This window comes from Aulonocara stuartgranti (genome assembly GCF_965226115.1).
Source record: "Aulonocara stuartgranti genome assembly, chromosome: 5".
Classification (NCBI taxonomy): Eukaryota; Metazoa; Chordata; class Actinopteri; order Cichliformes; family Cichlidae; genus Aulonocara; species Aulonocara stuartgranti.
In genome coordinates this window covers 27831088-27853347 of record NC_138943.1, presented here as the reverse complement: position 1 = coordinate 27853347, position 22260 = coordinate 27831088, and the positions used below count along the sequence as shown (strand labels likewise).

General features: G+C 39.0%; 3 protein-coding genes across 7 annotated transcripts in view; all 3 read left to right on the top strand.

Moving 5' to 3' along the window:
- Window positions 1-12270, top strand: part of ptpra (protein tyrosine phosphatase receptor type A) — a 31186-nt gene extending 18916 nt beyond the window's left edge. For both annotated transcript variants that reach the window (XM_082533984.1, XM_082533983.1), the window contains exons 5-22: window positions 1495-1594; window positions 1787-1860; window positions 2351-2487; window positions 3298-3388; window positions 3515-3591; window positions 3695-3731; window positions 3836-3933; window positions 4262-4381; window positions 4569-4735; window positions 4831-4966; window positions 5135-5284; window positions 5431-5524; window positions 5687-5763; window positions 5941-6075; window positions 7126-7251; window positions 7362-7513; window positions 7883-8018; window positions 8593-12270. In XM_082533984.1, coding sequence (XP_082390110.1) covers window positions 1495-1594; window positions 1787-1860; window positions 2351-2487; window positions 3298-3388; window positions 3515-3591; window positions 3695-3731; window positions 3836-3933; window positions 4262-4381; window positions 4569-4735; window positions 4831-4966; window positions 5135-5284; window positions 5431-5524; window positions 5687-5763; window positions 5941-6075; window positions 7126-7251; window positions 7362-7513; window positions 7883-8018; window positions 8593-8667 — 1982 coding nt within the window. In that variant the 3' untranslated portion in view covers window positions 8668-12270. The remainder of the gene's footprint in view (window positions 1-1494; window positions 1595-1786; window positions 1861-2350; window positions 2488-3297; window positions 3389-3514; window positions 3592-3694; window positions 3732-3835; window positions 3934-4261; window positions 4382-4568; window positions 4736-4830; window positions 4967-5134; window positions 5285-5430; window positions 5525-5686; window positions 5764-5940; window positions 6076-7125; window positions 7252-7361; window positions 7514-7882; window positions 8019-8592) is intronic.
- A 1207-nt stretch (window positions 12271-13477) lies between these two features.
- gnrh2 (gonadotropin-releasing hormone 2) lies at window positions 13478-15236 on the top strand. Its single transcript, XM_082534904.1, has 4 exons — window positions 13478-13926; window positions 14507-14652; window positions 14758-14841; window positions 15103-15236. Exons 2-4 carry the CDS (start codon window positions 14518-14520, stop codon window positions 15139-15141), a joined length of 258 nt encoding a protein of 85 aa, XP_082391030.1. The 5' UTR covers window positions 13478-13926; window positions 14507-14517; the 3' UTR covers window positions 15142-15236.
- Window positions 15237-15583: 347 nt separating this feature from the next.
- Window positions 15584-21679, top strand: zmat1 (zinc finger matrin-type 1). Of its 4 annotated transcripts, XM_082532271.1 has the most exons (8): window positions 15859-16521; window positions 17467-17542; window positions 18089-18195; window positions 18305-18376; window positions 18604-18739; window positions 18848-19135; window positions 19730-19820; window positions 20194-21679. In XM_082532271.1, the coding sequence occupies exons 1-8, from the start codon at window positions 16501-16503 to the stop codon at window positions 21158-21160; spliced, it is 1758 nt and encodes a 585-aa protein (XP_082388397.1). In that variant the 5' UTR covers window positions 15859-16500; the 3' UTR covers window positions 21161-21679. The 4 variants fall into 4 exon arrangements, with proteins under 4 accessions (XP_082388398.1, XP_082388396.1, XP_082388397.1 ...); XM_082532272.1 differs by lacking the exons at window positions 15859-16521; window positions 17467-17542 and adding an exon at window positions 15584-15680; XM_082532270.1 differs by lacking the exons at window positions 15859-16521; window positions 17467-17542 and adding an exon at window positions 15690-15835.
- Window positions 21680-22260: the final 581 nt, after the last annotated feature.

The following is a 22260-nucleotide window of genomic DNA, read 5'->3' as shown; positions in this document are numbered from 1 at the left end:
TACCATCATCCTGTGTGTGCTGTCATCTTGGGTGTAACCAGTTTTTGACCTTCACAGTTAAACTGTGATTTCTGCTTATTCTTAAGGGACAGCCTGTTGCTCTCTCCATTTGTGGCTTTTTCCTTCTTAAAGCCATGCAATGAAATATTAACATGGACGGCCATTCTGGAAGGGAAAAGTGCAGGATGATGTTGAAAGAGTCCGAGCTCACTGTTGGCAGACAACAGAGGAGGACCCGCTTTAGCTGTCAGTTAGAGGGCCTCACATTTGACTCCAGAATACTTATACAGGAGTTCATGGTTCACTTAGTGACTGCAAGGTGCTCATAGTCCTGTGGCTGCAAAACAAGTCCAAATCCTCACCCCTCCACTGCTGTGCTTGACAGTTATGCTGTTAGGTGTTAATGCTGATTAACCTGTTTGTCCAAACATTGCACTATGACCAAATATCTCGGCTTTAGTGTCATCTCTCCAAAGGAAATTGTTCCAGGAGTCTTGTGGTTTGTTCAGATTCAACTTTACAAAGCTAAGCTGTGCTGCCGTGTTCTTTTTAAAGAGAAGAGGCTTTCTCCTGGCAGCCTTTCCAAACAAACTGTACTGGTTCACTCTTTTTCTGTTTGCGTTGTCATGAACTTTAACATTTAACATGCTAATTGAGGCTCGAGTAGAGTCTGAGATGTAGCTCTTGGGTTTTTTTTGCAAGGTCTCTGCTTATTAGACATCTATTTCTGAGAAGATTGTGGCTTCAGACCAACAAACTGTCAGATGTTCTGCTTATATATAGTTGGTCACACTTGCTGATGATCAGTTAATAAAGCGCTTTTAATTAGCAGCTCCTGGCTGCTCACTGCTGGACAGCATAGAGTCCTGTGAAAATGTCCTTGCTTGTTTTTGTAGATATAAAGATTGTCACCCTCTATAAACAAGGGGGCATTAGCTATTCTGCTCTCTTATGAGTTAGCCTAATTTCCCCCTGAACCACTGAGAACTTCACTGTAGTATTACATGTAACAACGTGCTATTGTGTTTATTCTTTACATACAACAAATTTTGGATTTGCTCGTGATTGTGCTTTCCTTTTTTTTTTTTTTTTTTTTTTTTACTCTGGCAGTAAAGGCAGTTGTTTGATTTGCCAGCTGTTAAGTTGTGAATCAGCTTTGAGTTTTTGAATGTCGAAAGAGAACTTTAGTGCCTCAACCTATTCTTTGACATCAGTTATATTTGGTGTGTTGGTAACATTACTCTTCTACACATTTTGTGCACCAAGAACACAACATGTCTGCTGTTAAATGTGGACGTTAAGCTAATCAGCATTCACATTTAGCAAGTTCAGCACATGCTTTTATGGCCCACCAGAACACGAGAATAATTTAGTAATGGTTTTGGAATTTGGCATCTAACCAAAGCACTGAATCAGATCAGGTGTTGACTCCCTCCCCCGAAAATTCTGTGCATTTATCGGTTATTCTGCCCTTTCCCTTTGTGCCTCGTGTAGGTGACGAAGATGCTGGGGACATGCCGATCATAGCCGTGATGGTGGCCCTGTCCTCCCTGCTGGTCATCATTTTCATCATCATAATCCTCTACATGCTCAGGTTGGTAAACTACGGTTGATGTTTGTCAGACACGGAGACCTGTGGTGAGGGCCTGAGGTGCTGCTGTTACCATGGCAATGACTGACTGCCATTCTGCTGTGAGACAAAAGTAGTGTGTTTTTGTGAGAGAGCGAGATCAAGTAAGAGTGTGTATCTGTGTTAAAATGCACTTTGATCTTTGTTGATCGACAGGTTTAAGAAGTACAAACAAGCAGGGAGCCATTCGAACTCCTTCAGACTGACCAATGGCAGGTCAGACGACACAGGTAAAAGCAATCGCGCATCCCTTGTCAGCTCTGGGTGACTGTGTGTTTGTGTGTGCTTTGTATTTGTTGACAGATACGGCAACAATCTCGGTGAAATACTGAGCTTATTTGATTTGGGTCATTTGGGCAAACATGCACAGCCAGGTTGACCAGACTTGTTAGTCAGTGTTTTTTCCCCGATAAGCTTAGATTGATCTTACTTCCCCAACTGATAACATTTCCCTGGCTCACTGCTGGAGGAAGCTTTTGTTCACTGTGATTACCTAATCAGCAGAGCTGCAGTTAGTCCTATATGTTGCAGCGCTGACTCACATCGCCCTCTGCTGTGCGTTTCAAGAAAAGACAGTGAATGATGAAGTCAGTGTTGCATGATGTAAGTCATCTCTAGTCTCATGCTCTTACCCATGTGTTTATCTCTACCTGTCTCACCCCTCCCGTTCCTTCCCCTTCTCCTCGCTCCTGCCTCCTCCCTTCCTGCTCATTGCTACAGAACTCCAGAGTGTGCCGCTATTGGCCCGCTCACCCAGTACAAACAGGAAGTACCCGCCGCTTCCCGTGGACAAGCTGGAGGAAGAAATGAACCGTCGCATGGCTGATGACAACAAGCTCTTCAGAGAGGAGTTTAATGTATGGCACACTCAAGCAAGCACTCTATGATAGCATGCAACTCTGTTGGTTTAATTAGTAAATCAGAATGAAAAACTTTAAATGAAAAAGTATAGATATTTGTATTAAAGGACAAGTAACAGTTCAAAAGTCATATTTAGACTTGGCTAATTCTGGAGGCACAGTCTCCAGTAAATTTAGAGCCACATGAGACTCAGTTGTTACATAATTACATTTAATGTAGGAAAAGTAATGGATTAAAGGGTAAGGAGCCGTGTTAGTCACTCCACGTGGTAGCAGTACAAATGTAAGGCTGATGATTCCATTTCATGAAGAAGAAATGTTGAAGAGAAAAGGTTAAGGAGCCACTGGCTTAAATAGTTAACCCTGTTTGCACAAAATGAGAGTTTATTTCTAAAGCACATTTTAAACAAGCTCAGCTGACCAACATGCTGTACAGTTTATATTAGGTATAGACTATACATAACAGTCACTAAATCAAAAATAAGCATACACTATAACCAAATAAAAGAAGCAAATAAGACTGTTTGCATTATAAAAGCCAGGATACTTTGTTCAACTAGACCTGAAATTAAGTGACAACAAATAGGTTTTTAAAAGTGTTTTAAAATAAAGTAGGCAGCTAAACTGTGGTGAATAAATAAGGATGAATCCTGATCAATGCACAGACCATACTGTGCAGTCACACTAAATGAGTTTGTGATGTGCATTAGGTTCAGTTGGCAAAAAGAGCAGGAAATTATCTTTATGGTCACACTGATGCAAATCTCTGCTGTCTATAAATATGTCTGTGTTCTTCTCCTGTTTTAGGCACTGCCAGTCTGCCCCATTCAGGCAACGTGTGACGCTGCCTCTAAGGAAGAGAATAAAGAAAAGAACAGATATGTGAATATCCTGCCATGTAAGTGAAACCTCGTCTCTCAGACTGATACTGACTGACACAAAAAACAGATCTCGTAGTTTCAAAAAGAAAAAAGTCACAATTAAACTGAGGTGGAATTAACATGCGTCATTCTTTCTCTCCCAGATGATCACTCCAGGGTGCATCTCTCATCTCTGGAGGGAGTCCCAGACTCTGACTTTATTAATGCCTCATTTATAAATGTTTGTATATACATTGAGCTTCTTTTCCACAGTTCTGCTTTTTACCGATCACATTTTATTCAGTGTCATGCTAATGTGTCCTCGCGGCCTTTTACTTCTGCAGGGTTACCAAGAGAAGAACAAGTTTATTGCAGCTCAAGGTGAGGCTGGCAGTTGCAGTCAGGCAGAAACAAACTGTGCCGTCGTTCGCTAATAATAAACCTGATTGTGCTTCTTGATTGCTTCATCTGTCTCAATCTCTCAGGGCCAAAGGAGGAAACTGTAAATGACTTCTGGCGTATGATCTGGGAGCAGAACACAGTCACAATAGTCATGGTGACCAATCTGAAGGAGAGAAAAGAGGTGAGAGAGCTGGACACATGATGATGATGATGATGCTTCTTTTGAGCTAATTTGATTTATGTGATGTTATAACAGCTTTTTAACATATGAACGATTGCATTTGTATCCACATTCATAATATAGTTAAGATGGTAAATTGAGTGCTCCTTTAAAGCCCCCCTTGTATGAGTCCTTATGCAAAGACCTTCACAGCATGACTTAACCTGTCTTTGTTTTCTCTACTGTACTTGTTCTGTTAATCCTACAGCAATACTGTAATACCTGAGTGTTTCATTACATGCACTTCTTTACGCATGTGCTTTGTCTCGAATCACTCTGTATTTTTTAGTGTAAGTGTGCTCAGTACTGGCCGGACCAGGGCTGCTGGACATATGGGAACATTCGGGTGTCTGTAGAAGACACAATGGTTCTAGTGGATTACACCATCCGCAAGTTCTGCATCCAACAGGTACCATGCTTGTCCTTTAACTGTTGAGCTTTACTCATTGTTTTGAAGTTTATTATCAGAATAAGTTTCCATGCCTGGTTTATCAGTGTAAAGTCTGTTCTGTACATACTGTGAAATTTGTTGTGTGTGTTTTGTTTTTTTTTATATATTCTGGTTTACTTTATGGTGTGTGTTGTTTGTGTCTCAGGTAGGAGATGTTTCTGGGAAGAAGCCTCAGCGCCTCATCACCCAGTTCCATTTCACCAGCTGGCCAGACTTCGGGGTGCCCTTCACCCCTATTGGAATGCTCAAGTTCCTAAAGAAGGTCAAGGCCTGCAACCCCCAGTATGCTGGGCCCATTGTTGTTCACTGCAGGTAAGTAGGTGTGCTTCACGCCGCCCACTGTGTTTTTGTTATGTATTTCTCTGCACACTACTTGCAATTCACAAGATCATGTTTCCTTCTGTCAGTGCGGGTGTGGGGAGGACTGGTACCTTTATTGTGATCGATGCCATGTTGGACATGATGATCGCGGAAAAGAAGGTGGACGTGTTTGGCTTTGTCACCAGGATAAGAGCCCAACGCTGTCAAATGGTTCAGACAGATGTAAGTGGAGTATCAACACAAAGCACCAACGGTAGATTCATGATTATAATGCAGAAGCAAAAACCTAGACACTAACTACTGAATTATCAAAACTCTGTATCGGAGTCATTTATTCACGATTTCCTTTTATTCCGTCTTGCTCTGCACAATCATCACTCTCTCCCACAGATGCAGTACGTTTTTATCTTCCAAGCGCTGTTAGAGCACTATCTGTACGGAGACACAGAGTTAGAGGTGACCTCACTGGAATCCCACTTGGCCAAACTCTATGCGCCCTCACCTGGAGCTGGCTGCAGTGGTCTGGAGGCTGAATTTAAGGTCTGCTTATGTGTTCTTCCGTAGACAAATTATTCTCTGTTACTCCCCTCCTTTTTGCATTATTTTGTATCAATTGAGGTTCCTACTAGTAATATTGTGAAGTTCAAAGTAATTTAAACTTTTGCTTGTTATCTTGTAATTTCTAGAAACTGACATCCATCAAGATTCAAAATGACAAGATGAGAACGGGCAACCTTCCTGTCAACATGAAGAAGAACAGAGTTCTGCAGATCATTCCATGTGAGTCGAGCTATTTTAGTTGTGCGGTGTGGGTTTTTATTTGGCGCCTATATGAATTAGTAATGCATAAAAACAGCGTATTTATTAATGCATATGCTCCTGTGCAAACGCTTAAAGCTTTTTCCATTAATCAAGAGAAATGCTTCTCCTTTATTCTAACAGACGAGTTCAACAGAGTGATCATTCCAGTCAAACGAGGAGAGGAGAACACCGACTATGTCAATGCTTCCTTCATTGATGTGAGTGTAACAGTGTCCGGATTAGAGTGGAGCATTTCATTTCATTAATGCGTGCAATCGATCGGTTTTTTTTACATCTACCTTTTTCCCTCCGCTCTTGTTCTCTCTCTTTTTTTGCATCATTAAACTTTTTCTCCGTGGACATCACTCCTGTCTCTTTCCTCCTTGTGGTAACAGGGCTATCGTCAGAAGGATGCTTATATGGCGAGCCAGGGGCCCCTGCAACACACTATAGAGGACTTCTGGAGGATGATCTGGGAGTGGAGAAGCTGCTCCATAGTCATGCTCACTGAGCTGGAGGAGAGAGGCCAGGTCTCTGTGTGTGTCTGTGTGTGTGCAGTTATTGATCTGGTATTAGATACCGAATCAGTAACTGGTAAAGATAGAATATTGATATCGGGACTGATTCCAACTGGATGCTACCAGTCTTGTATAATGTATTACTTGTGGCGTCACATTTCTCTTGTGAGACACTAGCAAATATTATGTCACACACATACTGCTGTTGACTGTCTCTCTCACAGTATAAAGCCTTATGCACAAACAACACAAAACTACACAGCAAGCTAAAAAAGCAGCAACTGAGAGTGCGAGAGTTTGAGTGCACGCTCTCACTGGTGTCTCCGTTTTCAAAGATCATTTCTTCTACTGTGAATCAACTGGATTTTGACAGTTCAGTGGCGAATAGGAAGTGAGGAAATGACCCTCTTATCACTGGTCACTTTTAATTACATTACATATGACAGGCTGGCAACTTCAGTCAACTGTTTTATCTCCATTAAACGCTCGATTTGTTGGGAAATAAAATCTTACATGTACTGTTCAATTCAGTGATACCTATAACTGTACTACTTTGATATTAGAAACATCTTAATTCTGGGGTGAATTGTGAAGTGAAACGGTGTGTTTCTGCATGTGTGCATCTGGCTTGCATTGTACAAATTGCAGTACATGTGCAGAACTGTTATTTTGCCAGTGGACATGTTTTTATCATGAATCTCTATTAACTGCACTATAAATTATTCCCAGCAAGTAAAAGCAACTTTTTCTTTTTTTTTTTTTTTTTTTGGAAAGCTCAACAGTAACGGTAAATCCCTTTTTAAAGGCCAGAATTAGAAATAAAGATTCCAGCGTTACCAGTTCAGTTTCATTTTTTTTTCCTTAGTTTTTGTAATTAATGTGTAATAAATGTTCTCTCTGTGTTCCAAGTAGATGGATGCAGTACTAAAGTACTACATATACAATATAAAAATTAGCATATATTTCAGATGTGTCTGACATTTTAAATCTGCTTGGTATTTTATGACTTCTAACATGTCATCAACCTTTATTTGACTTTTTTCCATGTCCTGTGTCCTATAGGAGAAATGTGCTCAGTATTGGCCCAGTGATTCAGCAGTGACCCATGGAGACATCACAATTGAGCTTAAAAGAGAGGAAGAGAACGAGAGTTACACAGTGCGTGACCTCTTGGTCACCAACACCAGGGTAATAAAGGGCTCAATGAAATGATGAAATACTATAAAACAACCGAGCAGTTCTAACATGGAACAAACACATTATCTGTTTATTATCTGTTTTATCATCCATCTTTCCAGGAGAACAAGACTCGAGTAGTGCGTCAATTCCATTTCCATGGCTGGCCAGAGGTGGGCATCCCCACTGATGGTAAAGGCATGATCAACTTAATTGCTGCAGTGCAGAGACAACAGCAGCAATCTGGCAACCACCCAATCACTGTGCACTGCAGGTAAGAAAATACAGACACACACAAACCCCTAACCTTTGAATTTGTATGTGCCAGTCTAACAAAATTTACGGAGATAAATGCGTAACATTAATATAATTACATTTTTTTCTGTTGTACACTTCTAAACTGCCCTGCAATTGTAGGTGCTGGGAAACTGTTCCTCTAAACAAACCACAGGAAAAAACAGCTCAGACTAATTGTTCTCTTCTTCCTTATGATATTTTAACTGCTCCCAGATCAGTTCCTACCCTTTTTTTGTTTCTAGCAAGTACGCTCAAAACAAATGTTATTTGCATGTGTTATTTCTGCAGGCTCGGACTCCAGCGTGCATACTGAGGTTTGCATTTTTGGCTGTGTTTGTGTTTACAGTGCTGGTGCTGGCCGGACGGGGACTTTCTGTGCATTGAGTACAGTTCTGGAGCGGGTGAAAGCAGAAGGGATCCTGGATGTCTTCCAGACAGTGAAGAGCCTCAGACTGCAGAGACCCCACATGGTGCAGACACTGGTAAGGACTTATTACACTTGAACTTGAACTTTTCATTTATTATAATGCCCCATTATGCAGCAAGTTTGTCTTTGATGAGGAGAGTTTGCTTTCATCACACTGACTTCCTTGAAAGATGCTCTTATTGATCTTGTTTAGGTGTTTCAAATGTTCAGACTCAGCTGGCTGTAGACGCTTAATGGAAAACCCTAAAAACTGAGTCGAGTCAAGCTGAGTGGGTAATACTGCAGTTCCTAGTAGAAAAGGGGCGTATGTAGCTTCTGGGTCTGAAAACTGAAGCTAATGTGGAAGAGTATTAAACCCACATTCTTTCTATTGACCAGTGCCTCCGTTGTCCTGTAGAGGTCTATGAGAAAAGGGACCCTTGGCTCTCTTGCTCTGTGACATCTGTAAAAACTAAGTCAGTATTTTCAAGAGTCAAAAAGGGAGATAAAGCAGGTTGATTGACAAGCTGCTAGCCTGAGAGTACGCAGTGCCTCTCAGATTGTGGGCTCGATGACTTCAGTGACTGAACTGTCACAGATTGATAGCTCCAGCTGATGTAGCTGTTTTTTTTTCTCTCTCCCCTTTGCAGGAGCAGTACGAGTTCTGCTACAAAGTGGTTCAAGAATACATTGATGCTTTTTCTGACTATGCCAACTTCAAGTAGGGACCTGCCATTGATGAATGGATGAATAGATATCCACATGCACTTCATAAAAGCATATACACGCTCCAGAGCACACACATTCAGTATGTTGCCATGCAGAGAGCTGCGTATCCCCATCTGATGGATCTTTGAAAAAACAACAACAAAAAACTCATCACAGCTTGATCTGTGGATGGGATTGAACTGCCCGGAGGAAAAGGGAAAAGAGGTCTCCTCCCAAAGGACAGAACAGGGCAGTGCAGCTGGACAGAGAAAAAAACTGAGATGCCTTCTTGAATATTTTGTAATGATGTTAATACAGCCCTTCACCCCTATTTTGCTTTCCATCTTCACCCCCCCTCCCCAATATGTATATATATACCTAACTGTGTTGCATTTTATTATTATGGTTTTAGACACAGTTTTGAGTTTGGCTGCATTTTAGGGTGGCACCTGTAATGTATTTTATTGGTATAAATATATAAATATATATGACTATAAATCTAATGCTTTGGTGGCTAATGTACAACAACCATTTGTTTTTATTTTTTGTAAACACCTTGGGGACAGAGACCTAAAACATTTTAAACTTTGCCCGAGCCACACTGTAGCAACTTTGTGTGGTAGCAGAAGTTTCTACATTCACCCACAGACCCTGAACTGTTTTTCACTCCTCAGACATTCACACAAGCAGTTTTTCTCTACATTGGGTCGGTTGCCTCGATTTGGCAAAAAAAAAAACAAACAGCTTTCCAAGCCAGTTACAGTTTCTCTCTGTTAGGTTTCAGGGGTTCAGAGGTAGCTCATTACTGGAGATCGGAATCTCTGATGTAGCTCATAGTCTCAGGTTTTAATACGTGTAAACGTACACCCTAAATACCAGGAGCCGCTAATTATTCTTTGAGCGTCTGTGTGTGTTTGAACTGGAGCACAAGCTGGCAGAGAGCGCTGTGGCGTGGTTCCACATCGCTTTCTCGTGTCTGCAAAGTGCCAAAGTCCTTCACTTAGTCGGGTATGTAGCTCTGGAGTCTGGAGACTTTCATCTTTAGACGTTCAGAACAGCAAAACTTTTGAGCTATCCAAGGATCACTAATTAAAACATTGAGATTTTATATGCCCCGTACACTCAAGACATGTAGTTTTATTAAGGCTTATATGACGTTCTAGGGTCTGTTACGGTATCAGCAGTAATGTTGATGATGTTGGCGAGCCAAATCATAAACAGTAACTCATTATTGCATCATACAAATCAACAATACCCAGCATTTGTTTTGTTTACATAAGCACTTCAGTATTTTTTTTTTAAATTTTGTAGACTGTATTTCCTTTCTGTCTGGGTTTATAGTTTTCCTTTGAGCCTGCTGGGATTTACTGTCTTTTTTCCCTCCTTTTCTTTTTTAAATATTTGGCGTCGGGTCACGAGACTGCGCTGTCACTCCTTCAGAGCGATGCCTTTTTAATTCCCATCATGAATATTGATAACTGAGGAATGTTTTCTTTTACTCGAATGCTGTTGCTAACAATTTCTCTCAAAAATGGATTTGTTGTTACTTTAAAAGAGGAAATGTGCCATGCAATGCTTTTTTTAAATGAATGTCGTAGGATGGCGCTCAGACTTGAACTACAGTGTTTTTATTTAATCCAAGGTCAACATTGAGGCCATGCCCTTTTTTGATTGTAATAAAAGATAAATGATGTCTGTTAACCGCAGGGTTTTAGGTCAGTCCGCTCAGGAAATGACTGATGCCAGGATGTTTAAATTTACAAATTGAACATATTCAACTTGAGTTGATCTCTGCAGCTGTGTCACCTTCAAGTGGTACTGGCTTCCACCAAAGTCAGGGTATTCAGATATGATCCCACAGCTGGATTTTAAAAGACTGTAATAAAAAATGTAATCTTTTTTTTTCCTCCTTCTTTTAGAATTTTCCAGCTAGTTCAGTGTTTCTTATTGTAGCTTTTAACTGTAAACAGACCCATACTTGTGTATAATCTACATTACATTAGCACTCCTTTATTTAATTTATTTTATTAAAAGAAGGAGCACAATCAAGTGTGTCAAACTGATAGTGGCTATATCGTTTTTAAAAATAATAAATTTTGAGAAGGGTTGATCGCATCAATGTTGATTGTTTGAACACTTATGCACTCTTTGCACCAAATGTAAAGCCCTTAAAAAGTACAGAACCAAATGAGAGCTAAGGTCAAAAAGATATGGCCTTGATTTTTACAATATGGTGACTATACTGTGTTTGATCTGTTGAAGGGTTTTCAGGTCTCAAAGCCCTAGGCTGATTACTTAAAAGTAGCGGACAGCTAAGCTGACCAGTCACTCAAATCACTGTTGGCTGTGAGTGGGTCATGTTCTTCATTTCAGGTCTTTTTGTTCCAAAGCATCACAAGTGCTAACACGATTGGTTAGGTTCCATTATGTTTTTCATTTATTTACATTGACACTCACTGGGTGTTTCATCAGGTTATAGAAGAGGGGATGCTTAGCGTTACTGTCTGTTCTTAAATTACAGGGGTTTGTTGTGCACGTTTCAATCATGTGATCATGTCTCACTGCAATTTGACCACAAAACATGACACTGTGCCAAACTGTGAGACCCAATATTTTGTTAATTTTGTTATTATAAGTGAACTGATGAAGTGCCTCACGGGTAGGTTTTCAAAACAAATGAATCATCCCTGGAGTTTTCTTAACTCGCATGCATTTCCTCATGTTTCACCTGTTGACCAATGACAAATCCTTTTTGTGTGACAAATTGAGGGAGCCAGAACCAAGTGTGGGTCAGTTATTCTTTCACATTCCCTGTAGTTGTATATTTGTGGATTTCGTGCTTGTGTACATCAAACTAACATTGACACCTTTATTTTATTTTTTTTCAAATGCATAGTATTTTAATTTCATTCCATATCAGCTGAACGTGGGATCCATGACTAGTAATCAAGTGTTGGTACCCCGAATGTAGAACTAAAACACAGAAATAGGATTTGCATCCTTTACCACCAAGGGAAACCAGTTACCCTTGTTTTATCCCTTTATTCCAGGAGTTTTCCCCCACTGGAGCGTTTTGAATGCCCTTATGAAACTCAATCCACGGTCTCCATTTCTAGAAAGGGAGACAGCAGAAAACTGTTGCCCAACTTTTCTCTTCTCATCACCTTCTCTTTGTCTCCTATTCATCTCCGCTCACTTGTTGCTTCCTTTTTATCCTTCACTTTCCCTCTTGAACCATTCCTCCCAGTGGTCAACACCCTCTCCGCTTTTGTACATAATGTAAGGTTATTTATAATTCATTCCTGTCTGCTGCCTTGCTTATTTTATTTTCTATTCCCTCCTGTAATTTTTTTTTAAAGATGTATATTGAACTGTATCGGGACCATTTTCAAATGTATTACAGATGTGTTTCGGCCATTTTTTAATTTGGTATGATTGTCTTAAGCAAATCCTATTTTTTATTTTGCCTAAGTTTGTTTCTTGTGGTTTTTTTTGTTATTCAACATTTGAATATATGTATATATAATTATATATGATAAAATTATATATAATTATATAATGCCAAATGGCCTTTCTAAGCAAGATACTGTTCAAACCTAATAAAGTGCTTGAGATTTTAACCTCTTGTCAGCATACATCCCATCTCTAAGTACAATTTGTGCGTCCACGTTTTCTCTGCTTCTTTAAAGTCACGATGATCTGACGCACATGTACAGCTCACCTCTCAATAACTAATGCTGGTGCTGTGGTGCCAAATAATTGACTATGGGTTGTGGTTACCTTAAGGATCAGGCACTCCTGCTCTTGAAAGATTTCCAGTCAATATCGAACCCTTTGCACCATTCATTCACTGGTGTTGTTGAAGTATTGAAAGGTATAAAGAATGGAAAGCGACTATTTTTGGTAGTGTTAGTACTGAGTTAACCCTTAACCCTAATATTACTCGGTGTGATGGGTACAGTATTTATTTTTATTGACACTGACAAGAAATTCCTAATTTTATATCAAGAGCTGAAAAATGCTGTGATTTAAGAGGCAGCTTTAAGTCAAAAATGTTAACACAAAGTCTGCAACACCTACTGAAAGAACTGGATGTTTAGCAACAAACCTTTCACTGTCGAGCCTAATCTGCAGATATCCATTTTTAAACGGGGCTAGTTTCACTTACGCGCCAACATGAGATTCAATTTTATTTATATATATATAATCACATCAGCCACCTCATATCAGTTGCCTCATATTGCAAGAACCCTACAATAATACACACAAATATGTAAAGGAAATACCTTTAGTGAAAATGGTTTCATTTCTGCTTCGTAGGGTGAAAAAAATACATTAATAATGACCAAACTTAGCCCTCTAAGTTAATTATAGTATTTGATGAATAAGGCAATGGGAAAACGAATTGGCCATTAAGGTTAAATTTTTACATCAAAATGTACTGATTTTATTAATGGTCAGCTTGGCCTGTTGTAGCATCTACCACTGACTGATTATGTCTAATGAGTTATGTTACATCTGTAGCAACATATGCAGTCACTTCCTGGGTGTGAACTGAAACATAAATACCTTTTCTCCTCTAATTGACAATAATGTCACCTGTGGATTGGTCAGGAATCCAGTGTATTTGTTCCTCTTCCTATCAGATCCCCCTGAGGTGTCAGCAAGGTCAGAGAGAAAACGTGTGGTGGTTCATTGTGGTCAATACTGGTGTAAAAAGTAGGAAATTGAAGCTTCAGACATTGTATGGCTAAGCATTCTTACTTAAAAGGCCCTCCCTGTTGAGAGCCAGTAATGAAAGCAAGCTGACCGTGTATAAGGTTTATCCTCAATGAGCACTGACTGTGACAGAATGATGATGGATCTCACTAATAATGACTTGAATGTCTTATTTAAATTGACATAGTGTAGAAGAGGATATTGGTGGTATAGATGGGTGTCAGTGCTGTTTACAGATGATAATTGGAATTGGTCGGACCGCATGTACGTCTCGTCCCCATGGATGATTCATTTGACCCCTTAGAAGAAGAGGGAGTCAAAGGGGTCAAAAATGGGCGGGGAAGAATAAGGAAGACAATGATGTGTGCTGGGGGATTGGTCTATATATTGAGGGGAAGAAAGAGGGAGCAGAGAATCTCTTCAGTAAAACACCTCGGTTGTACCGCAAGCTGATTTTAGCACTAAATCCACCAAAGGAAAAGAACATTTTGAAGTGAACCCCTGCAGGTACACTGAGGGAAACTTGGACTGATAAAGCTGTGAAATCTAAGACTAAGGTAAGGACAAATGACTACATTTCTGCCCAGTTTTAGTAGTTTATCTAAAACTATTATTCGATTCAAGATCTGATACTTTCAATATTTACTTTCAGAATGACAAAGGACAACTAGAATATTGTACTCAAAATTGAGTAAATGATAGAAGCGCCGAAAGCAGGGATGTCAAACTCATTTTTCTTTATAAGTGGGAAAAGCTGTAAAATTTGTGAAAATGCAGTAAAAAGTTCAAAAATGTATGTGTTCCTTCACGTTTTCCAGAGCCATCCAGTGGGCCGCGATTGGAGTCTTTGCAGGGCTGATTCTGGTCTGCGGGTCTTACGTTTGACACCCCTGGCTTAAAGTGATGTTATGTAAAAGTTTTCCAAATGCAGTGAAAAATTTGGATGTTCGCCTGAAATGATAGCCAGCATCCATAATAATATAGCAAGTTTGCACTGAAATGTTTTAGCTCAGATCTTAAAATTAACTTTATTGCAGCTAACAACACTTTTCTTTTTAGCTTTTATTGCAGGAAATTCTCAATAAAGAATGTGTTCTTCAAATATTTTTCAAACTAACTCTATGTCCATTCTTCTAGGTGGGAATATCATGTGTGTGTCTCGACTGGCTTTGCTCTTGGGGCTGCTTCTCTGTGTGGGGGCTCAGCTGTCCTTTGCCCAGCACTGGTCCCATGGTTGGTATCCTGGAGGAAAAAGGGAGCTGGACTCCTTTGGCACATCAGAGGTTGGGATAAGTGTTTGTGTGAATAATTTAACCAATCACTGAGTAGTTTCTGTTGAGAATGAAGATACCCTTTATCCCTTAACCTCAATCTGTTTTGCTTCTTAGATTTCAGAGGAGATTAAGCTGTGTGAAGCAGGGGAATGCAGCTACCTGAGACCCCAGAGGAGGAGTATCCTGAGAAACATTCTTGTAAGTGAGAAAAGCAGAGATGAACAGTAGCATGTTTAATGGTACTTGAATCACAATGTCTTGCCATCAGTATATTTCTTATGATCATATGATCATGAGATTTTGTCTACTCTGAAATCTGACTGACATTGACTGAAAATTCTTGACTGACATACACATATTAGTGAAGTTGTGCTTATCCAGCCATAGTGTGCATATCTGTGTGTAGCCTGTATTGATTTCTGTGTATTAGTCTAATGCCATACTAAATTCTTTCCACAGCTGGATGCCTTAGCCAGAGAGCTTCAGAAGAGAAAGTGACATCTTTCCAGAGACGGCTTTTCTATAGTAACCCACTTCCTTTGTATTTCTGCCTTGACGTGATTTTGTGATCATCTGGCCTTGCTGTTTGTAATGTTTGTCAGTAAATTTGTCTTGTTTTTTTCGATGTGAAAATGATGTCCCAGAATAAAATATCTATTTTGATATTAACTTGTTTTTTTTTCTTCATTTTTGGTGCAGCTAATGATATGAATATAAGGCATAGAGAGAAAACACTGACTTCTTAGATGATAAAAAAGTAGCAAATACATAAATATGAATCAGTTTCATTTACATACTAAGGATCCGGGTCCTGCTGTGCATGCGCAGAGTCGTGATTTTAGATATTTCGATAGAAGAAGTAAATCATTTGAGCATAACAGAGAGATTTTCCCATTGCCGTTTCTGATTATTCGTTAAAGGATTTTCATGAAAACAAGTCTTTAAAATACACAAGACGAAAAAATACGGAGGATGTAAGTTATTAAAACTAGCTTTCCTGTACCAGGACTACAATACTACTGCGCATGCACGTTCAGGTAGGGAAAAAAAAAGATGGACGACACAAGTGGCTGTACTTCGCTAACTGCGGAGTCAGACTCTCAAAATAACATTGCCAGTATCCCTAACGCGACTTCTGTCACAGGTGCTGACAAAGTAATAAACAATAAAATAGATAGTACCCAGGTTGAAGGTGAGTTGTCTTCAGAATGTGAAAATTCAGCCGTATGGCACCCTACCTGCTGCGCCTTTGTTAGCTTTTCTGCTATGTGGCTAGCCAGCTCATTATTCTAGTGAGCTCGTTAGCTGCTTAGCTAAATTTGCTAACGTCGGCTGCCTAACGTTAATCTGCTTTAACGTGAGGGGCTTTCAGAATTTTATAGCGGTCTCTACGAGGAGGATAGTAGAAACTATCGCCCCGAAAATCTCCCTCTTACCCTTGGCCCAGCTTGATGATTAAACCATGAACAGTTAGGGTACTTTTCCTTATGTTGTTTGTCTCAGAGCTAGTACCAGCAAGTTCGACCCCCACACGAAACGAAACAGTCCCTTTAAATGATTCCATATACCGGTAGTTAATGCTAACCGATTCGTCGACTAACCGGTTTTAGCAGCAGAAGCCATAAACTGTTAAGTGGATGACATAATTTATTTCATCCTACATGGGAAAGCTAGTCTAATTGTAAACTTAGTATGAAATGTCGCCATTTAAAAAAAAAAAAAACAATATTAAGGACTGCAAACCTTAGCACCTGAAGCATCATTGAGGCTAAAACTTAAAGTTGGCATCCACCTTTTTTGTGCCGGTTAAACTCATTAGTAAACTAAAACAGTGTTCTCAAGGTGAAAGGATAATAAATGGAAATGGAAAGTCATTTGGTAAGTACAATATTTGAAATATATCAGTGCACATAAATTCTTCAGGAGCATCAGAGTGAGTACATATAGAGTACTTGTTTCAGTCTTTTATTTCTTGCATTTAAACACCTTTTAGTGTTTAATTGTCCTGAGGTCCTTTATATGTGCTTCACAGCACTTCATGTAGGATGCCAGTGTTGATACTCAGCACTTTAAAAGTAAACCCTCATCACCTTTGATTGCCTTATTTTCTTTTTCATAGTAATTTTCAGTATTTATAAGTATATCAGACTGTCCCGTAATTTCAATTAGAAAATTTTTTCATGATAAGCACCTCTGCAAGTGCATGTGTTTACATTTGAGACAAACGCAGATATTTTAAATAAGTTATTTTTTTAATTTAAAAAAACTACTGAAGTAAAGTAGTTAACAATTTTAGTTCTTCTAACAGAAATTCAGTCTCCACCAGTCATCATGTCCTATGATTAGTTCAGTACAGCCTACAACATCAATAATCTTGCCTAAACATTGTTATTTACTGGTATCAGCACTGTACTCGTTGATTTCACTTTAATAAATTTCATATTTCTGTGTTGCAAAATGTCCTTCAAAGTTTTGAAAATATGAGCAATACAAGACTGGCTGAACAGTTAGGTTGTTGAAATAACACAGAAACATCATGCTCATTCAGTGTGGTTTAATGTTGTTTCTGGGCCACACTTTATCAAAATATCCGAGCAGACAAGTTATTTCTTTGCTTGTAAAACTTAATATTTAATCCACATGCGTGAGTGTCATCACTAAACTGTACTTTTTAAAAGTAAATCACTAAACAGGTATTGCAACAAAAGGGTAATTTGTCATCTATTTTTTATTTATTTAGGAATTAGTTTAACTTTTTTGTTTTATGTGTGGGTATTTAAGTTGTCACATATTTTTTTTCTTTTTTTTTACGTCTACTTTTAGTTAATTGGCACTGAATGCACCACTAGTGAATCAGCTATTGCATCTCAACCAGAATCTGCAGAATGGAAGAAATCAAGTAACAATTTGTTATGGGCTAGCAATATAATATGCAGTATGTGTCAACATGTGTGTTGCATGCTACTTTAGGAAGTGTGTGTTGAGCGGAAATAGTTTTAGAAGATTAAAAAAAATAAAAGTGTATCTTACTTTTCCCTCATAAATGATAAATAAACTTTTCCATAAGGGGAACGTTTTAATAGAAATATGTATTTAAGTGGTTATATTCACAACTCCCCAGTTGTGTAGACCTTTGTAGAATTAGCAGGTCATATTAAAATCATTGTAAATGTTGAATGAGATTTGCCACACTAAGGCAAAGCATATTGTATAAATTAACAAATTACAAAACAAATTAGTTTGTTTTGAAAAAGAACCATTAGATAGGTTAATATATGATCCAATAAAGGTTGTGTGAAAGTTAAAGATTCAGCCTTTTTTTTCTGTGTACTGAGAAAATGGAAGTTGTATTGGACAAACTTTTCTCTTATGTGAATTTAATAATTTAATAGTGTTTCGTTTGTGCTTCATGTTTAAATAAGTTTTCATGTATTCTGCCGCACAGGAAACAAAGCTGAAGAGGCGCTACTGAAGTGTCTCCTTACAGACAGTTACTGCCATGTGTGTGAGGCTGTGCTGCTGTTTAAGTCACAGCGGCTGTCTCACTATGAGGTGTGTTTTATCCTCCAGGCACAAATCATAGCACCGTAGTACAACTTTAATTAGACCTGCCATAAGTAAAATATTTTCTAATAATGTCTCACATGTTGTCCAACTGCAGGGAAAGAAACACGCTCAGAAACTCAAGCTGTACCTGCAGACCAAAAAAGCAGAAAAGTCAACAGGCGCCCAGGTTAGTGGCCAAGTTTAAGTTTTCTTTTTCTGTCAGATGGAGTCTCTTGTCTGTAATCATGAGAACTGAGTGAGGACAAACTAATGTAAGCATCCAATAGTGAAGAATATCAGAGCTACAGTATTAGTGCTTTAATAATATCCCTCTCAAAAGAATATGAGGGGTATATTAAAGCAATCTTGTATTCATAAAATAAGTAGTTTATAGTTTTTGTTTGTTTTTTGCAGCAGACGATGAGTAATGATAAAGATCATTTCTGTGAGCTTTGCAACATGGTATTTAGCTCACCTGTGGTGGCAAGATCACACTATGAAGGCAAAGTCCATACAAAAAATCTTCGTAAACAAAGTCTTCACCTATCAGGCAAGTTTGAGCTCTGTGATGCAAAAAGCATTTTCTTGATGTAGATTTTGATATTTACACACAGTAAGGAAGATATGTTGACATCATGATTTCACTGTCATTTTATAGAGAAGTCTACAGAAGTGCGTGCTTCATCAGGTCTCCAACAGGATCCTGATAAGTCTCAGCAAAAACCATCCTCAGAGGGTGTTGTGGAGCATGATTTGGATCCAGCAGTCACCAGTGCTACATGTAGCACAGAGGTTGATTTGAAGGATCCCAACAAGTACTGTGCCCTGTGTACTGCCTCCTTCACGAATCCCCATGTAGCCTTGCAGCACTACAGTGGACGCAAACACCAGAGGAATCAGGCCAGACAGGAGCTGCTCAAACAGCTAGGACACAATGTAGAGCAAGGTAACTTTTTGCCTTTGAGCAAACAGGATAATACAAAGAGCGTTAAATCCTTCAGGAATTTAATAAAAATCACCACAGCAGCCTGAAACCAGGACAGAAACATTAACAAGAAAGGGAAAAAGAAACAGGAAGTTCTGAAGGGAAAAGTGAAAAATCTAGTTGAAACATCTACATCAGCAGTGAAGATTTATCCCAGCACAGGTGGGTGAATAGGAGATAATCAAATAGAAGTTGGCTTTGTAGCATTATTACAGTAAGTATGGATGTGATTCAGATAGTCTGATTAGCTATAATTCTGTGGTTTTGTTATTATTTATTATTATAACAATAATCTGACTTTAATCTGATAAGTCTGACTCGAGGGGATTGAATCAGGTGAGCCAGAATGTCAGAAAGTTTAATAAAGCAGTTTCCTGTTTTTTATTTTCAGCTTTAAGCGCTACAGCATCTCTTTGTGGAGATGGCATGAATGATTTGGAGAAAACCAGAATTTGTAAAACAGTAGAAAAATGACTTTACTAAATCTTTATTGGCCCGTTGAAAGTTGTTGGATTTTTAAAAAAAATCTCTCTTCTTTCTAATCTTTTTCTCCAGGCAGTTCCTTGATGTGTCAGATGTGTAGTATGCAATTTAACTCTGTGGAGATGTACCAGGACCACATGCAGGGAAACAAACACCAGATAAAGTAAGTTTAAGAAGACAATGTCAACTTTTAAAGTGTAATATTTACTACATTGCACTTCAGCTTACCTTTGGCAAGAAGTAATTATTTGTGATGACACTAAATAATATGAAAATAACACTGTTATAAATATACAAAGGAATCGCAACCTGTAACAACCTGACACAAATCAAGTGTTAGCTTAATTTAGATACCAAGTTGGTTTACAGGGAGTTTGTAATTGTAGAGAGATAATGAATTCATTTTGGGCATGTCATTTTCAAGCAGGAACCTCAGAATGCCTCTGTGGTTTACTAAGGCTATATTTTGTAGGTTTTTCATCACCATTTATCTGATTGAATAGCAGCCTAATTCAAGTTTATGTGTTCTTGCTCAGGGAGAAGAAGGTCATCGATCTATGCCAATCCCAGCAAAAACTGTACAGCACATTTGCAGATGAACTGGCTGATTACATTCAGGTTCAGAAGGCTCGTGGAATCACTCCTAAGACTAATCAGGTCCTCCCTCAGGATACCATGCAAAAGGAAGATGAAGCTGAAGAACGGGAAGTAATAAATAGGAAGAATATGGTGGAACTAAATAAACCTGTGTCGAACCTCCTTCCTACCTCCATTTCTCCTCATCAGTCCCACTCTGGTCATTACTCTCCACTTCAAATGGGGTGTTCATCGTTTCAGGGCCCACCCTTGCCGTCACGTGCCTCAAACTACAACTATCCTCCTCCAGTTCTTCGTAACTCAGGTCCTCCACCGCTCACTAGTTGGCCCATGAGAAGAAGGCAGAGAAGGTCAAGCTCTTCCTCCTGTACTACCTCATTATCTTACTCCTCCTCCTCGTATTCCTCCTCCAGTAGTAGTGAAAGTGACAGTGATCATAGTGAATATAGGCACAGAGAAAAGAGGCAGATTAAAACATCCCATACGGAGAGAGTGAGGAGAGGAAGGGATGAGGAGAGGAGGAGGAAACGCCAGAGGAGGGAAAGAGATGATGACTCAGAGGAGAGAAGAAGAGAGCAATCTGTTGAGTCGGAGGAGGAGAGGAGCAGGAAAAAGTCAAAAATTCATGGCAAGTGGAGACGAAAAGAAAGAAAATCCCTTAAGGAAAACTTTAAAGTGGAAAGAGGAGATCAAGTTATGGACAAATTAAAGCCAGAAGTCATGATGAAGAATAGCAAAGAGACTGAACTGCATATTCAGACTGAAATTAATGTTAAGCAAAGGGAGGGTGAAGAGGATGAGTCCATTAAACCTAAATACAGAAAAGAGAAGAAGAAGGCAAAAGAGAAAGCAGACACTAGGACAGAGGAGGAAAAGCTGTGGGACGACTCGATTCTGGGGTGTTAAACTCTGCAGGAGCAGCTGAAGTGAACAGTATTCTGGACTACTTTTGGCAAACATTTATTATAAGCATGACATTGAAAATAATAATAAGCTATATTAAAATGATTTTAAAAAAATCCTGTCAGCAGGTAGCAAAGGCCTTTTCTATATCTGCTCTAATAACCGAAAAGTGTTTTCTTATACAAGTTTGCTAGCTGGCTAGCCATGTAGAGTCAATTTGTATGTGTATAAGAAATGAATGTATTTCGTTTGTATCTGGAGGAGATTCAGCATTAATTTTATACTATGACACTTTATAATAAGTTTGGTTTGTGTGTACAGTGAGTTGATGGCTGTAATGTTTAGCACTGTTTGTTTATGAAGTACTCTTAACTCATCACTAAGGTAAATTTGATTATGGATGCGTGCATCTGGCATGGACTTGATAGATTGTCATCCCTTTAGCAGTCTCTGGTTGGCACTGTTGAGCTTCATCCATTTCATCAGTACTGAAAATAAAAGCTCCTAGATGTCAGAAGCTTATTCATTTCATTACTTCAGAAGCTCTCTGTGTGTTCTCACTCTCAGGCACAAAAGTTGAAATAAAGCCACTGACAACGTGCTGTACAGAAGTTCAGTGTAAGACGTATTATGAAATGATAAAAATACAACAAATACTGCCTGGCACATGTGTTGCACCACAGCAGATTTAACACTTCATTAGTCTGCAGTGCACTGTGTACATGTGTATGTTTTATGATTGTATTTATACAACCAGAAAACACATTTGCGGTCATACAGGTGCAGACGTTCAAATGAGGACAACTCTTTACATAACCTCAGAATTCAGGTTGAAGAGCAATGTGCAAACTGAACAAAGTTAGTAGTTAAAGGAAACTCCAAAGGGAAACGGTATCACCTACTGTTAAACTATGAGCTATAAAGTGGGCCACTTACACTCCTAATCCCTACTGTCATTTTTATTTACATGCATCTACACAAATGTTCTTTTAAGTAAATCTTAAGGTATCTGAAATGAGTTATCAAAATACTTTGATTGGCCGAGCCACTGTTCCTCTGATGCTCTTGGTACATCACATCTACTCAAGAAAAACAATTTTGTG